The 18127-nt window shown below is 41.1% G+C and overlaps 1 protein-coding gene across 1 annotated transcript in view; it reads right to left on the reverse strand.

Annotated features, from left to right (window-relative positions):
• Window positions 1-1703: 1703 nt before the first annotated feature.
• Window positions 1704-18127, reverse strand: part of LOC115480953 (disintegrin and metalloproteinase domain-containing protein 10-like) — a 261843-nt gene continuing 245419 nt past the window's right edge. Inside the window, exons 21-22 of the mRNA XM_030219937.1 lie at window positions 10231-10336; window positions 1704-2412 (exon numbers count right to left, since the gene is read on the reverse strand). Coding sequence (XP_030075797.1) covers window positions 2288-2412; window positions 10231-10336 — 231 coding nt within the window. The 3' untranslated portion in view covers window positions 1704-2287. The remainder of the gene's footprint in view (window positions 2413-10230; window positions 10337-18127) is intronic.

Raw genomic sequence — 18127 nt, forward strand, 5'->3', positions numbered from 1 at the left:
ATCACATTCACTCTCTATGTGCCACACAGTCACTCACACAGTTGCTTGGTCTCATACACTCACTCTCGCAGAGAATCTGTGTCTCACACACACTCTCTCTCTCGCCCACACACACACACTCTCTCTCACACTGTGTCTCACATACACACTTGCACACACTCTCATTCTCACACACACACTCTCTCACAAACACACTCACACCCAGACTCACTCTCTCTCTCACACACTCACACTTTCACTCTGACTCTCAAACAGTCACTCTCACATACACTCTCCCAAACATACACACTCCGAGGAAAACCTTGCTAGCGCCCGTTTCATTTGAGTCAGAAACGGGCCTTTTTTACTAGTACTATATAATCTTAAGGCTCTTTATATTAGTCTATGCCTTAGTATTATTGAGTTGTTTAATTAATTAAAACTTGTTAAGGTAGTAGGGATATTAGACTAATACAAAGAGCCTTAAGATTATATAGTATATTGTGTGATTTATTTAGTATTTGCTTCTCAGAATCCAGCAGCGAGAGGGGTGCTATTCAGTCTTTTGCATTCAGTGTCAAATGTATGATTATGTCCCAGTTGGCGAGAGATTATATGTGTGTGCTCGATGTAAAGAGCTCCTTGAGGCTACAGTAGCAGACAGAGTTGCTAAGGGAGACTAAGAGGTAAATAGAGGAGACCTACAGAAATGTCATAGAGAAGTCCCACCTCCAGTCTGGCAGTCCCTGTGCTGCCTTGGAAGAGGGAGGTCTCCTAAAAGGTCAACACTACATAGCAAATCCAGGAACAAAATCACAAATCAACAAACAGAGCATAACTTACCTCAAAGTTCTCATGAGAGTCAAATGTTCAGTCGCTCCAAGCTTGCTGCAGACACCTAACTTGAGTCCTTTCGTTTCACAATTGCTGCTTGAGGGGTATGGCCAAAGCATCAGACAGTCTGAACATTTAGCTTTCATGAGAACTTTGAGAAACGTTGTTCTCTGTTTGTGGGTTTGTGATTTTGCTCCTGGACTTGCTATGTAATGTTGACCTTTATGCAAATGGACTTTTTACAGTAACCTTGGAGTTCAGACACATGTCCTGCAATGCAGAGTTTTTTTGTACCTTCTGGGTTTTTTATCCACTGTAGCACTTTCTGTCAGTGATCTATGATTATGTTTGCTGTAGCCCCTCGTTTCAAACTTTGTATTCTGTGTTGAGGATGTTTAGCTTTGAGGCACTGTGCAGTTGGCTATCTGGTTGTTGTTATTCTCTGATGGTTTTCTGTAGTTTTCAGCAGGACTTCTTAAAATTCATATTACCACAACAACATTTTTCTTAACAACTCTACAGGTTGACCAATAGATTCTTAATCTTACTCCCTCTCTCACTCTACCCTTATGCCTCAAGAGCACATGCCAGAATCAGGATGTGAGGAAATTTAGGAAGGAATCCTTCATTTTTAGGAATTTATCTATATCTCCATCCCCTCCCCCCTCCCCCAGAGCACTGATAAACATCCATGTGAATCAAACCATGCATTTGTGCCCTCCATAATGCTACATTGGGAGGCATAGGAGCCGACTTTGTGGGTGCTGTGGGTGCTTGAGCACCCCCAATATTGAGAAAATTCCTTGTACGTGTCCAGAAAGGGGTTATTTCCATTGGGCTTAGCACCCCCAATCATTTTGAAATGTTGGCTCCTATGGTGGGAGGTTCTGGATAGATCCACTGAAGCAGAATATGCTTCACCATTACGTATGGCTTGTAAACAAATATTTGCTCATCTTGTGCCAAGTCTAGGTCACCAGTTATATTTAAGAGACAAAGTTCAAGTGACTTTGGAAAATTTTGATTTAACTGTTTCTGCAAATGCTCCCACAGTAGCATTCCTCTCTCCTCTTTTAACACCTGCAGGTCAGAAAGCTTCATTCTCAATTTCTTTTCTTTGAACCATTGCTGGCAGGCTTGGAGGTAAAGCCATTTGGGCAGATTGATAATTTTAATCAACTGTATTCTCCCTCCCAATGACAAGGGTAATTCATGCCATTCCTTCAATATCCTATCCAATTTATCAAGGGAGGTTTAATGTTTAGGGCACAGATTTTATCTATCTCTATAGGTACTATACTCCTAGATATTTTTGATATTTGTTTTAATGAAAAAGGTACCTTCTAATTTTATTTTTGCTTGATCTGCATTTCTGCTTATTCAAGTACACTAACACTGCAACCACTCTACTTTATCCAGTAAAAGTAGTTCCTCACACACAGGGACTGGATTACATATGTTCCACTGAAGTTCATTATATTCTGGTCTCATATTCCACATGTGAAGTCTCAAAATGGTAATCTTCCCTTTCCCAGTAAATTATCTTTTGTCTTTCTCCACGAGAGGCTGGTTTTTGGGTCTTCCCTTCCAAGCGTTTTTCTGAGAAGATAAAAACAAAGTATAAACAGGAGTTTATTATTCTAACTTGCTTGAAATACAGAATTTGTTACCTACGTAATTCTGCCTTTTCTGTAGGACGGTAGAGATGCCATCTACTAAACAGCACTAAGTTCACCTGTTAACTCATGTAGAAATGCCGCCTGGCTAAGCGCTAGTATTCAGCATGAGATAGCCAGCTATCTCGGCTGAATATTAGCACCTACCTCCAGGTTCTATATAGCATGCTTAGTGTTCCCCACCGAACTTAAAGCGTATTCTATAAACAATGCATGTAACTTAATTGGCTTAACAAGCTAATCAGCGTTAGTAGCACTTAACAAGCAATAATGAGCACTAATTGACAATAATTAGAATTTAAGTGCGCAAATCGCTAAGCGTATTCTGTAATGCACAGCGTCTAAATCTGAATGAATGTAGGCAAAAAGAGGCGTGGTTATGAGTGGGGAAATGGGCGTTCCAATGTTTACTCACATTGTTATAGAATATGGCCCTCTGCGCCTAAATCTACGTTCTGGGATTTACGCCATTTTTTCACTGATGTAAATGGAGGTGCATAGATTTAGGCGCTAGGGTGTCAACTAAGCATGTTCTATATAGTGGGCCTAAATCTAGGCGCTGCTTATAGAAGATGCTTAAGCTGAAATGTTTCACTACGTTTAGTGGCCAGATAGACCTATATAAATAGCAGGTCTACCTTTGGTCGCTATAACTTAGCCAGTCAACTGATGAATATCAGCTTCACTGGTTATGTGCATAGTGGCCAAAAATGTTCCTGGAAACTCAATGCCAGTTGCCGGGTACGGCCCGGAATTGAATTTCCGGGTTCACCATCGATCATGTGAGGCAACCTGGCTAACTCCCGCGGTCTGAATATCAGCCCCATGCTAAATATTATTATATTAATAATATGAAAATGAGGCATGTGTTATCACATATGAGTGTGTGCATATGGATAGTACTGCAAAAACTTAACTGCATCTACTTGAGGTGTCAGAGCTGGTGCAAAAGTGATGAGCGCCATATGCAAAATCTTCAGCCTTACCCCTCCCCTCACTCCCTCCCCTTAATTAACTTTCAGGCCCCTAGTCTACAGGCCTTCTAGCCTAACATTTTGATAATTAAACCCATCGTGATCATCACAAACACATTCTATAAAAATGCAGGTTAAAGTATATGCTGATGGTTCTCTGAATTTGTGTGGCTATTGTTTTGCACTGCCGTAATGACCTTCTGCTGCACCCAAGAAACTGCTATTCTAGGCAACTGCCTAGTCTTGCTGAATGATTGGGCCAGCCCTACTATTTGTTTTGCATTAATGCATCTCTGAAGACGTTTTTCAGATGTTTCTCACTGTATAATAGGTAATGAGCTGTTTTGCAGAATTTTCCATCTTCTTATTTCATTATTATAGATTTCATAGCAAAACTAATTGATATATTCTGTGGCAGATTGCTTGCTAAGTAGAATATTCTAAATTTAAAAGATAACAAGCACAACTTATATTACTGTTCTAAGTCACGCAGATGTTGGAGGAAAACACATCAGGTGTTCGGCTCTTTGTTGTGGATTTTTCCACAATGTTGCCAGAAGAACTTCTTCACTGGTATTAAAGGGCCTTCTCGGCAGTTATCTCGACATAGCGCCTCCGTTTCACTAAAAGTTTCTTCGGGAGACAACCAACTGTATATGTACCTTTTCAATGCATACTCTCCACTCTGCATGTCCTGCTTGCAAACTTGCTGATTATTTCTGCTGGGGAGTCTCCAGGTTTTAGTGAAACGGAGGCACTCTGTTGAGATAACCACTGAGAAGTCCCTTTAAGTTCAGATAAGTGTCCTCATACTTTCTTTTGATAAACATCAAATGTCCTTCTAGTTTACAGTGTTTATATAATAAAGAAGCTTACAAAGAAAAACTCTAAACAGAGTAATATAATAAATAGAAAAAAATATAAAAATCTGAAAAAAACTAATCACCGGAGTTTTTAAGACCAGTGAAGAAGTTCTTACGGCAACATTGTGGAAAAATCCACAACAAAGAGCCGAACATCTGAGGTCTTTTCCTCCAACATCTACCTGACAGAACAGTAATATAAGTTGTGCTTGTTATCTTATAAATATAGCAAAACTAATAAAAGCTAGTTTACACAAATTAATAGAGCTATTAAAGCATGTAATATAACGCAAATCCTCCTCTAATCACAAGTCAGGAACCTTGGAATACAGTTAGATGCAACACTTTCTCTGATTCCCCAAATTCAAGCAACCTTCAAGACCTGCTTCTACTATTTGCGACAACTATGCTGCCTCTCTCCTTACACTGAAAAGGCAAGTCTTATCCCAGTTGTGCATGCCATGATAACATCAAGACTGGATTACTGTAATGCACTCTACACTGGTCTGACTACAAAGGGTTTGCATTAGCTCCAATTGATTCAGAATGCTGCAGAAGGTTCCAAGTGACATGACCACATCACACCATTTTTGCATAAACTTCACTGGTTACCAGTACAATACAGAGCCAAATTTAAAACTCTCTGACCTTCAAGGCCCTTAAAGAAAATGGTCCAGAGTACTTGAAGAACAGGATCTCCCTCTACATATCTTCAAGGTCATTAAGGTCTTCCCAAGAAGTTTCCCTAACCACACCCTCTCCAAAACACATTACAGGATGTTATACCCACAAGCGAGCCTTCTCTGGAGTAGCCCCCACACTCTGGAATGCACTCCATGAAAAGTTCTGCTTAACACAAGACTATCTCTACTTCAGGAAGCAGGTGAAAGCTTGGCTCTTCGACCAAACCTTTAATGAAAGAACTAACTAAAATGTTAGTCTCACACACACACACAAGGAGTGACTTGGGCTGCACAAACTGCAGCAGGACATGTTTATCCACCTCTAGCCTAGCTGAGATGATATTTAATTACCCCTCTGACCTCATGTTCAACTTTCTTTAAATTAGTCCCCTTATTTTCTAACTCCTCTTACTCTCTTACCTATCTATATGTTTCATCTTTTCATATACCCTACGCTATCTATGAAAATGTTTTATTACGTATTGTGTTGACATTGTAAGAAGTATACTATCCAGCTTATTTTCAAAAGAGATTGCCGGCCATCTTCAGACACAAATCGGGAGATGGCCGGCGATCTCCTGAATCCGGTCAAATCGGTATAATTGAAAGCCAATTTTGGCCGGCTTCAACTGCTTTCCGTCATGGGGTCAGCGAAAGTTCAAGGGGGCGTGTCAGCATGGTAGTGAAGGCAGGATGGGGGCGTGCGTTGAGATGGCCGGCTTTGTCCAATAATCGAAAAAGGAAAGCTAGCCTTGACGAGAATTTCGTCCACTTTATTTGGTCCCTTTTTTTTCAGGTCCAAGTCCCAAAAAAGTGCCCCAACTGACCAGATAACCACTGGAGGGAATCGGGGATCACCTCCCCTGACTCCCCCAGTGGTCACTAACCCCCTCCCACCCTCAAAAATACAACTTTAAAAACTTTTTTTGCCAGCCTCAAATGTCATACTCAGGTCCATCGCAGCAGTATACAGGTCCCTGGAGCAGTTGTGGTGGGTGCAGTGGACTTCAAGCAGGCGGACCCAGGCCCATCCCCCCCATCTGTTACACTTGTGGTGGAAAATGGGAGCCCTCCAAAACCCACCCGAAACCCACTGTACCCACATGTACATGTGAACTTTATGCTACAAAATGGACTCTTCCCAAGTGAGAAAGGAAACATACTACTCACCCCCATACCTAAAGATGCAAAGAAAAACGCCACTGAATTAACTAACTATAGACCAGTAGCATCCATTCCCTTAATTACCAAAATAACAGAAGGGATGGTGACCAAACAACTCACAGAGTATCTATACAAGTTCTCAATACTACACGACTCCCAGTCAGGATTTCGCTCTAATCACAGTACTGAAACCGTACTAGTTATGCTTATGACCAAATTCAAACAAATGATAGCAACTGGCAAGAACATACTACTTCTGGAGTTCAAAATGGCCGCCGAGTAGATAGGACGTGATTTTTAGAGCTCCTGGCGAACCTACCTCATTACTCCTAGAATGCCCAAGAGAAGGGGGAAAGCCGCTGCCGCAGCCTCCCAGCGGCTTGGAACCCCGACTCAAAGAGGACCGATCGATGTGTTTTTCCAGCGGGTTTTGGACGCGAATACATCGGCGAGCGGCTTGCTGTCGACTCCAGTGCAGGTTGAAGCTGCGAGTGAGTCTTTAGAGCTGGAAATTTCTCTTAGCCCCGATGCTCGAACACCACCTCCTCCTCCTGTGCCTCGGGAGCTAGGTGCTCAATCGGTAATGTCTTCAACCCCAATCCCGGAAGTGGATGTGGAGTTAGGCAGAAGTGAGGCAAGCAAAGATCAAAGAGCAGAGCTTACCACGACGGCTGAGTCAACTATGGAGGATCAAAGTGATTCCAGTATGGCAGGAATCTTTCCGCTGCAACAAAAGACGGAGGTAGGAGCTTTTTCATTTGCTCAACTACAGATTAAACCTCCTGAAGTCACGTTAGACTGCCTTTGGACTTTAATAGTAGATTTAGGTAAGGCATTAATTCCCCAAGTACAAAAGGTAAAACAAGAAGTTGAAAGGGTAGAAGAATAAGTAAAACAAGTAAATATTCAAGTGGAAAAACAAGAGAAGGATATAAAACAATTACAAGATGTACAGCAGACTATCTTAAAGGATTTAATAAATTCCAGAAGGAAGATAGAGATTTTGGAGAACTCCACCAGAAGTAACAATTTACGTTTTGTGAATTTTCCCTATCTGAAAGAGATATCTCCTAGAGAGATGCTGAAATTATATTTTCAGGAAATTTTTCAAATAAAAGAAGAAAATATTCCTTTGTTTGCACAAGCATACTATCTTCCTTTCAGGAATCAACAGGTTTCGGATAATCAACCCCTTAATGTGACTGATTTGTTGGAATCTTCTATAACAGACCAAGCAGCAGCCGCTACTTTGGTAGCGACTGTTACTTTTTCCTCAGATAAATTTTGGATCTTTAAACTATTTTATAAAAATCGTGAAAAGATCTTTAAGGGATATAAGATTAATGTCTACCCTGATGTGTCGAGAGAAACACAAGCACGGAGGAAGAAATTTCTTCAGAAGAAGCAGGAAACGTTACAAATAGGAGCAACTTTCTTTTTAAAATTTCCTTGCAAATGTTTGGTTACCTATCGGTCTGAAAAATTTGTCTTTTTTGATCCCTCCCAACTGGAAGCATTTATAACATCTAGAAGGACAATTGGAACAATTCTACCAACTATAAACAATGTTTGATGATATAAAGAAAGTCCAAATCACGCCTATCTACTATTTTGTTTTACATTTGTTTCCTTAAGTACTTCAACTGTTACCTATATTTTGAACTCCCAAATGTGGACTTATATTGGTTTCTGAGGAAATAATTTGGTAATAGATTTTGTTTGATATTGTAACCTCACTTACTGATTTTTCTTATCAATTTTGTGTAATAGCGAAATTGAAAAACAATAAACAATATAACTAAAAAAAAAAAAAAAAGAACATACTACTTCTACAATTCGACATGCCAAGCGCCTTTGATATGGTTGATCATGGAATATTATTACACATCCTCAAATACTTCGGCATCGGAGGCAAAATTCTCAATTGGTTCAAGGGGTTCCTAACTACACGCTCATATCAAGTGACAGCAATTTCGATAACATCAGCCACATGGATACCTGAATGCAGTTCCACAGGGATCCCCCCTCTCACCGACCATATTCAACCTAATGATGACACCCTTGGCCAAATTACTATCGAACCAAAACCTCAACCCATACATATACGCTGATGATGTAACGATCTTCATCCCATTCAAACAAAACCTAAGTGAAATTTCCAATGAAATCAACCAAAGTCTACATATCATGCATTCTTGGGCAGATGCATTTCAGTTGAAACTCAATGCAGAAAAAACACAATGCCTAGTACTTACCTCGCAACACAACATGGACAAATTTACCACCATCAACACACCAAAACTAAATCTACCAATCTCGGACTCCCTAAAAATTCTAGGAGTCACCATTGATCAGCACCTAACACTTGAGAATCATACGAATAACATAACCAAAAAGATGTTCCACTCAATGTGGAAATTAAAAAGAGTAAGACCATTTTTTCCAAGGACCGTCTTCCGCAACTTGGTACAATCACTGGTACTCAGTCATTTGGACTAGTGCAACTCACTCTACGCCGGCTGTAAAGAACAAATACTCAAAAAACTCCAAACAGCCCAGAACACGGCAGCCAGACTAATATTCGGAAAACCAAAATATGAAAGTGCGACACCCCTACGAGAGAAACTACACTGGCTCCCACTCAAAGAACGAATCACGTTCAAAGTATGCACCCTAGTTCATAAAATTATCCATGGAGATGCCCCAGCCTATATGTCAGACCTAATAGACCTGCCACCCAGGAATGCAAAAAAATCTTCTCGAACATTCCTTAATCTTTATTTTCCCAACTGCAAGGGTCTGAAATACACATTAATGCACGCCTCTACCTTCTCCTATTTGAGCACGCAACTCTGGAACGCGTTACCATGCAATTTGAAAGCAACCAACGAGCTGGCCAACTTCCGTAAATTACTAAAGACTCATCTCTTTGAAAAGATATACCACAAAGATCAATACATGTAAAAATCTCTAAATATACCCAGAAACTTCGTAACACGTCTAATGTCTTATAATGTCTTCTGCTATACCACTATCTGTATTCCTAATGTATGTTAATGTGTTTTGCAATACCACTATCTAATATTTCATGACCATGTAACCCAAAATCCTTCTGTAAAATCAAATGTATATCCTCCTCTCATTTCCAGTATCCATGATGTATTGTAAGCCACATTGAGCCTGCAAAGAGGTGGGAAAACGTAGGATACAAATGCAATAAATAAATAAATAAATGTAGGTGCCCCCCTTCACCCCTTAGGGCTATGGTAGTGGTGTATAGTTGTGGGGAGTGGGTTTTGGGAAGGGGTTGGGGGGGCTCAGCACCCAAAGTAAGGGAGCTATGCACCTGGGAGCTATTTTTATTTATTTTTTTTACTTTTTAGAAGTGCCCCCTAGGGTGACAGGTTTGTGTCCTGGCATGTGAGGGGGACCAGTGCACTACGAATCCTGGCCCCTCCCATGACCAAATGCCTTGGATTTGGCCAGATTTGAGATCGCCAGCTTCGGTTTCCATTATGGGCAAAAACCGATGCCGGCCATCTCAAACCCGGCCATCTCTGACATTTGGGCGGCCCCAACCGTATTATCGAAAAAAAAGATGGCCATCTTTTTCAAAAATACAGTTGGCTCCGCCCCTTCACGGCGCCATCCTCGGAGATGGCCGGCCATGGAGATGGCCGGCGCCGTTCGATTATCCTCCTCCACGTCATACTTTGTCTTGTTATTTAAATATTTTACTGCTGTAATTGTCTATAGCTTATGTTTGATTTATTCTTACTGTACACCACCTTGAGTTCCTTCAAAAAGGCGGTAAATAAATCCTAATAAATAAAATGTAAACTAGCTTGTGTGTGTTAGGAATGCATTTAACGCTCACTAATGTTTGCAGTAGTGTCAAGACAATTTACCACATTGGCCCCTATATCAATCTGATAAGCAAGAATTAAGCCAAAGCAATTTCAGTAGTTTTAGGAAACCTCTGCTTATTACATGGATCAGTGCATCGGTTTTATGTCCTCAGTCTGAATTATGCTGTTAGGCATGAAGCTGAGGTTACCTTTTCTAGGAGGCTCAGTATTCAGAGTTCTCCCAAGCAGGAACACTGTGCCAGCCATCAGAGCTGCTAATGTTAATATGACCAGAAGGATGGCCCACCAATGTGCCTAGGAGAAAAAATTCAAAACAATGGTTTGTACTGAATGAGATCCTGGTGGTTCAAGACATTAACATTCTTACCCATTACATCAGAAGTGACATTTATTTATTTATTATTTATTTACATGGGCTTGATATACCACATACGCCAAAAACTGTCTTCTAAGCGGTTTACAAATACAGGAATGATTGGGGCAAGTAGCATGCAGGTAGCTGTAAAGTCAACAGGTAAGTTTATTTGAGGGCTTTGAACCAATTCTTAAAGTGAAAAGTATTTATTTGAACTTTTGGTATACCGCCATTTAAACACAATAAAAAACACAAAGGAGAGGGAAACCAAAAGACCATTTCCTCCCTGGACACTAGATAGCCCAGTGGCAGCTCTGACCTAGGGGAGATTTGAATTTAGCTCATACCTTTTCAGTAGTAGCTCAAGGTGAGTTACAATCAGGTACTGTAGGCATCTTCCAGTCCCAAGAGGGCTTATAATCTGAGGGGCCCTTTTACTAAGCAACAATCTGGAACTACCACCAGGCTACTGCAGGAGTCTGGCGGTACTTCCCACCCCTAACGCGCGCCATGTCCAGAACCACAAAAAATGTCCTATTTTTGTAGCACCAGAACTTAACCAGCAGTAATCAGACAGTGCCGCACACTGCTCGGTTACTGTCAGGTTACCATGGGGGCCCTTACCACCGTTTCATTGAGTGGCGGTAAGGGCTTCCCACTGAAATGGCCGTGCGGTAAGTGGTTCACTTACCGCTTGGCCATTTCTTTTTCCCATAAATGGACAGTCTTTTACTGCCGCAGTAAAAGGGGGCCTCTGCACATGTCAAAAACCCGCACTGACGCTAGTGTAGGCCCCCTTTTACCACAGCTTAGTTAAAGGACCCCTAAGTTTGTATTTGAGGCAATAGGTTAAATGACTTGCCCAGGAGCACAAGTATTTGAACTCTAGTTTTTCTGGCTCCTAGCTCACTGCTCTAATCATTAGGGTATTCCTCCACACCTACTAATTTTGGGCAGCCAGAATATTGCTTACCTTGACTTGACTAGGTTCAAGTTTCTCATTTAGCCATGTAATACTGCAATAGCTAGTGGGTCACTACTATTACTGCTAACAATCTTCACAGTAATACTGTATCCCCAGGAACATGCACATACTTGGTATTAGTGTCTATATAACCATACCACTACTACTACTACTTATCATTTCTATAGCGCTACAAGGCATACGCAGCGCTGTACACCATACACAAAAAGACAGTCCCTGCTCAAAGAGCTTACAATCTAGATAAGACAGGTAGACATACAGAACAATAAGGGTAAGGGAATAAAGAGGTCAGGATAAAAGGACAGGGCAAGTGAGTAGGAATACCACTATGAACATACACAGATTCTCACAGCATTTCTTCACAGCAGGACTGTCTCTCTGTAACCATGGACATCAGGGGTGGCCCTATCATCAGGCGAAATCAGGTGGGTGCTTCAGGTGGCAGAATTTTTGGAGCAGCATGAAGTGCCCTCAACCACTCCAGCTGTGACTTCCTTGCTAGCAGAAATTCCCGAATAGCCTCAGCCGCCACTGTCTTTCCCGCTCCTTGGTAAAAAGTTGAATGATATACATGGGGCCTTTGATACCCATGCACACCTCCAAGGCCCTGCTGGTCACATCCCCTCTGATGCATACTTTCACATTACGGGGCATGACCGGTAGGGCCTTGGAGGCATGTATGGGTCTCAGAAGCCCCATATTTATCATTCTGCTTATTGCTGCTGCAGGGCTGGGAAGAGAAGGCGGCAGACAGCAAGCGGCAGGGCGGGGGGATGGGGTGGGGGGGGGGGGGTAACAGCAACTCCTGATCCCTCACCTCAGGCAGCAGATTGCCTTGAGCTGCCCCCGATATGCATTGATATAGAAATTGACATAGACATGATGGTGTAATTCTATAAAATAGGCACTAATACATGCTTATTATGCACATAAATGATTAGAAGAATGGAGTCTATTTTCATTTATAGACTAGGCATTTAAATATAGGTACACAGTTATTGAATTACCTCTGATATCTATCCATTTTTATATTTTGCCCAGTATTTTCCCCTCTCATTTGGAACCATGGTCGGAACATGGCACCTGAGCCTTTATTTTCAACAACCTAGGGAATCCACCAGATAAGGAAACTGTTGGAATGTATTGTATTTTTACATGCATTGCCTGTCACCTATTATTTCTCTGTGATTACTCTGTGACCTCTGATGTGAATTACTTAGAGAGGTCACATAGCTATGCAACTTCCTGTGGGGGTTAGATGCAGCAGACACAGCACATGGAGCACATGGAGCTCATGATCTCTCCTAACCTGAGAAGATCTATGGTGGTGTGAGCATCCATTACCATCTAAGCACATGGAAGGAGCTGATAATACAAATGTATAGTAATATGTATATATAAGCCTGTCTGATTATAATCTAACTGCAAACTGTGAGTAAAAAGATGTTTTGTTACTTCAACTTTAAAGTGACTCAGCAGTGAATTATTCAGGGGTGAATGAGAGAGAGATGAAGAAAGAAATTAACATTTCTAAAGCTGAAGCTGTGTGTACTAAAATCTGCTAATTATTTACTACAAATAATCCAACAAAAGGGTTATGGGCCCAGGGTCCAGGAATTGAAAAAGAAGAGAAATATTACCAGGCAGAAAAAAAGGCCACATTTTTCTCTTAAGTTTTAAAGGAAAGATTCAGTCTGTCTCTCTCTCCCCCCCACACAGCAGACAGAAGGCTAAGAAAATGGCTGAGGGAAGAAATTCACCATTGTTCTATTCTCTCAAGGTGCCTAGATTAACTGAGTTTAATTATCGGCAGTGGGAACTAAGATTCATATGTCTCCTTCGAGCAAAAAGATTAAATATATGCTTAGACCAAGACAGAACAGCTGAAAATATGGCTGAATGGGACAATGCAAACTATTATGTGAAGTGCATGCTTTTGGAAGCTCTCTCAGAGAAACAAGCCATATTAGTGGAGGGAAAAGATACACCAAAGGACATTTTATATAAACTGAGAACTATGTATGCAACTACATATGCAAAGCAGCAACCAATTTGGTTGGCAGAGTTGAATGAAACCAAATTAAGGGATAAAAGTAAATGTAATGATCACATTATGTATCTTATGTCTTCATTTCAAAAGCTAGAACTTTCTGGAATTCCCATGTGTGATGCATTGAAAAGAGCATTTCTTTTTACCTCACTATCAAAGAAGTTTGATGTTTTTAGGTCTGTAAATGAGGCCATTGAAGGGCAATCTTTTGAACAGGCAACATCAAAACTAAGGCAGGAATGCATAATAAATGATTCTGAGGAGATGTGTTCTCAAAGCAAGTCAGAGAGAAATGAAACAAATTTCTTGGCAAAGAACAGAGGAAGGCGGAGCTATGGGAAAACTCCACCCAAGGGCAAGCTGATTTGCTACTCATGTGGAAAGGAGGGACATGTATCTAAATGGTGTAAGGAAACACAAAACACTCCCTCTAGCTCACCTAAGCCAATGGAACTAAAGAATTTTCAAACCAGGAAATGTATGAAGGACAAAGATAAACACAAGGGCTTTCTAATGGCAGAAAAATCTTTGACTATGGTAAATAATAATTCAAATGAAAGTACTTGGATTTTGGATTCAGGGAGCACATGCCATTTAACCAATTGTAAGGATTTCTTTCAGGAAATGTGTCCAGAGGAAGGTATTCTTAAAACTGCAAACGCAGGGACTGCTAAGATCCAAGCAAAAGGAATTGGATTCTTAAAATGCAAAGTGTCTAATGAAGTTAAAGAAATTCCTGTAAGTGATGTCTTGTATATTCCCCAAGCAGTTTGCAATATGCTTAGTGTATCTACATTAGATAAGAAGGGATTTGTGATTCATTTTGAAAACAGTAAGTGCACAATCTCTAAAAATGATGAAGTGTATGCTGAAGCTCTTATGCATAATGATGTTTATAAGCTGAACATTTCAGGTGAAGCCTCACATATGGCGCAAGTAAGGAAGAATGATGGTAAATGTAGTCTGGAAATCTGGCATCGCCGCCTGGGACATCGTGATTTTAAGGTGATCCAGGATCTTTACAGTAAGCAACTGGCCACCGGCATTCAGATAAGTGCAGATGCTGGTAAAATGGAGAAATGCATAGACTGTGTTACTCAAAAAGGTGTGAGACCCTCATTTCCTGCATACACAGGAAATAGGAGTAATAAAGTGCTGGACTTAATACACAGTGACTTATGTGGACCGTTTAATATCCCATCATTGGGAAATAACAGATTTGTGCTAATATTCTTGGATGATTTCTCTAGATACTGTGTGGCCTATTTGCTGAAAGAAAAAAGTCAAGTCACAGACATGCTGAAGAAATACGTAGCCATGGTGAGCAATAAATTTGAAAGAAAACCAAAGGTTCTTCAGACCGACAATGGTGGTGAGTTCACTTCACAAAGCATGCGCACATTTCTAGAACAAGAAGGCATTCAGCATATCACAACAGTAGCTTATACACCAGAGCAAAATTCTGTTGCAGAGAGAAAATTTAGGTCAATTGTGGAAATGACCAGATGTATGCTGTCAGATAGCAATCTCCCTAAAAGACTATGGGGGGAAGCCATTCTCACAGCAGTGTACCTACAAAACAGAATGCCAACTAAAGGCGCTGAGACATGGCATGGTAGGAAGCCAAACCTGTCACACATAAGAACATTTGGAAGTACAGCATATGCTCATATACCAAAGCAAAGAAGGCATAAGCTGGATTCCACAACAGAAAGGGGCATTTTAGTTGGCTATGCTCCAGGACACAAAGGATATAGAATTTTGAATCTGAAAACTGGCATTGTTGGCATAAGACATGTTACATATTTTGATGAAAACAAAAGGGTTGATAAAGGCTGGATTATCCCAGATGAGCCTTATCATCCAGAATATGAAACTAGAACCATAATAGACATGCCAGTGTATATAAATGCCATACCAAGGCAGATGTCTGAAAGCAACTCACCTGTATCTAACGAGGAACAGGCAGAGGAAGCAGACACAGAAAGGATCATTGAAGAAGACAGTACAGTTGGAGAAGGGGAATCAATTGGAGAAGGACTCTCAGATTTAGAGGATGCGGAAAGGTCAGACCAACCTGTTGTCAGACGCTCATCCAGGGAAAACAAAGGTGTTCCACCCCCAAGACTGTCTTACCTAACAAAGTCAGCAGAAGCTCAAGAGCCCTTAACATGGGATGAGATTGAGAAAATGCCAGCAGAAGAAGCTGCTAAATGGCATAAAGCTGCACAAGAAGAAATTGATGCATTGGATAAAAATAATACTTGGATTCTTACAAAATTACCTCCTGGCAAGAAAGCTATAGGATGCAAATGGGTATTCAAGTTAAAAAGGAATGCACAAGGAAAAGTGGAAAGGTATAAAGCCAGATTAGTGGCAAAGGGATATCTTCAAAAATATGGAGAAGATTTTGATGAAGTGTTTGCACCTGTAGTGAAACACACGACAATTAGAACACTTCTGAGCATTGCAGTCTCAAAAGGCATGCAAGTCAACCACGTTGATGTGAAAACAGCGTTTCTTCACGGAGATATAACTGAAGACTTGTACATGGAACAGCCAACAGGTTTCATAAATACAAAACAAAGACAGCTAGTGTGTAAATTAAACAAAGGTCTTTATGGATTAAAGCAAAGTGCAAAATGTTGGAATGAAAAATTGCATGAAATATTGACAAATTTAGGATTTAAGCAAGGTGAAGCAGATAAATGCTTGTACACTAGGTGCACAAATGGACAATATGCATACATTTTAGCTTTTGTTGATGATCTGCTCATTGCAAGCAAAAGTGAGCAAGAGTACAAGGACATTGTAAAGTGTTTAAACCACAATGTTGAGATAAAAGAACTTGGTAATGTGTCATACTATCTTGGTATAGAAATTGAGAAACAAAATGATGGTTCTTATCTTCTAAGCCAGAAGCAGAAAATAAATGAGCTTATTGAAAGTTTAGGTATGCAAGATGCCCAAGTTGTAAGCACTCCCATGATCACTGATTTTCTGAAGGATGAAACAGTAAGAGAACCTTTACCAGATAACATCCAATATAGATCAGCCATAGAAGCTGAATATGTGGCCGTATCGGAAGCGTGCAGAGAACTGATGTGGATTGAAAAACTTTTGCTGGATTTCGGAATAGCTGAAAAGAGACCAATCCAGATAATGGAAGATAATCAGAGCTGCATCCGACTGTCACAGAATGACAAGGTTCAGTCACGCACCAAGCACATCGCAACGAAATACCACAACGTGCGAGAGTTGGCGAAAGAAGGGGTCATTAGTCTACACTATTGTCACACCAGTGAGATGACAGCTGACATCATGACCAAACCGTTACCCAGAGAACATTTTGTGAATCTGCGTATAAAGCTTGGACTTTGTATGAATAAATAATTGCATGACAGTTATGCATGAGAAGGGGTTTGTTGGAATGTATTGTATTTTTACATGCATTGCCTGTCACCTATTATTTCTCTGTGATTACTCTGTGACCTCTGATGTGAATTACTTAGAGAGGTCACATAGCTATGCAACTTCCTGTGGGGGTTAGATGCAGCAGACACAGCACATGGAGCACATGGAGCTCATGATCTCTCCTAACCTGAGAGGATCTATGGTGGTGTGAGCATCCATTACCATCTAAGCACATGGAAGGAGCTGATAATACAAATGTATAGTAATATGTATATATAAGCCTGTCTGATTATAATCTAACTGCAAACTGTGAGTAAAAAGATGTTTTGTTACTTCAACTTTAAAGTGACTCAGCAGTGAATTATTCAGGGGTGAATGAGAGAGAGATGAAGAAAGAAATTAACATTTCTAAAGCTGAAGCTGTGTGTACTAAAATCTGCTAATTATTTACTACAAATAATCCAACAGAAACTACCTGGGAAACCCACCTGGGAAACTAACAGATAAGGAATGGGGTGGAGTCTATTAAAATAGGGGATTTCCCCCTATTTTAATAGTCTTCCCCCACTCACTGTTCCTTATTTGATCATTACAGTGATGGCAGGAGCCATGCACCAGGTTCTAAATCTGGTCAGTGGTAGTCCGTGGGGGTTGCAGAAGATGTGGGACCATGTGTAGAGACCCATTAAGGAATTTCATTTACATAGGTTAGTAGGGGCAGAAAAGCAGGGCCATGTGCGAATCACACAGTTGCTCAGTGGTAGGGTACAGCCTTAATCTGACCACTTTAACAGTGACCATTCCTCCCTCCCCCAGAGGATGTCAATACTGGATCTGCAGCATTCTCAGCTAACCCTGGATACAGAAGACCCAATTCAGGAATCAAATCAGCAGGGCCGTGCCTAGGGTCTCTGGCGCCCCCCTGCAGACTATCAGTTGGCACGCGTGCGCCCCCCCCCCGGACCTTTAAATTGACCTTGCTCCACCTCTGACGTCTGTGCAGCATCAGTGAAAGCACTGCCTGTCTGACGTCTCTCCACCAGCCTTCCCTTCGCTCGTTCGTTCCCTCTGTGTCCCGCCTTCTTCTGATGTAATTTCCTTGAGGACGGGACACAGAGGGAACGAACGAGCGAAGGGAAGGCTGGTGGAGAGACGTCAGACAGGCAGCGCTTTCACTGATGCTACGCAAACGGAGGCGGAGCGAGGTAAATTTAAAGCGCCGGGGAATCGGGGATGGAGCGGAGGAGTAAGGTTTGCTTTTTTTAAAATACAACACGACGG

This window comes from Microcaecilia unicolor, chromosome 11, assembly GCF_901765095.1.
Source record: "Microcaecilia unicolor chromosome 11, aMicUni1.1, whole genome shotgun sequence".
In the NCBI taxonomy this organism is placed as follows: Eukaryota; Metazoa; Chordata; class Amphibia; order Gymnophiona; family Siphonopidae; genus Microcaecilia; species Microcaecilia unicolor.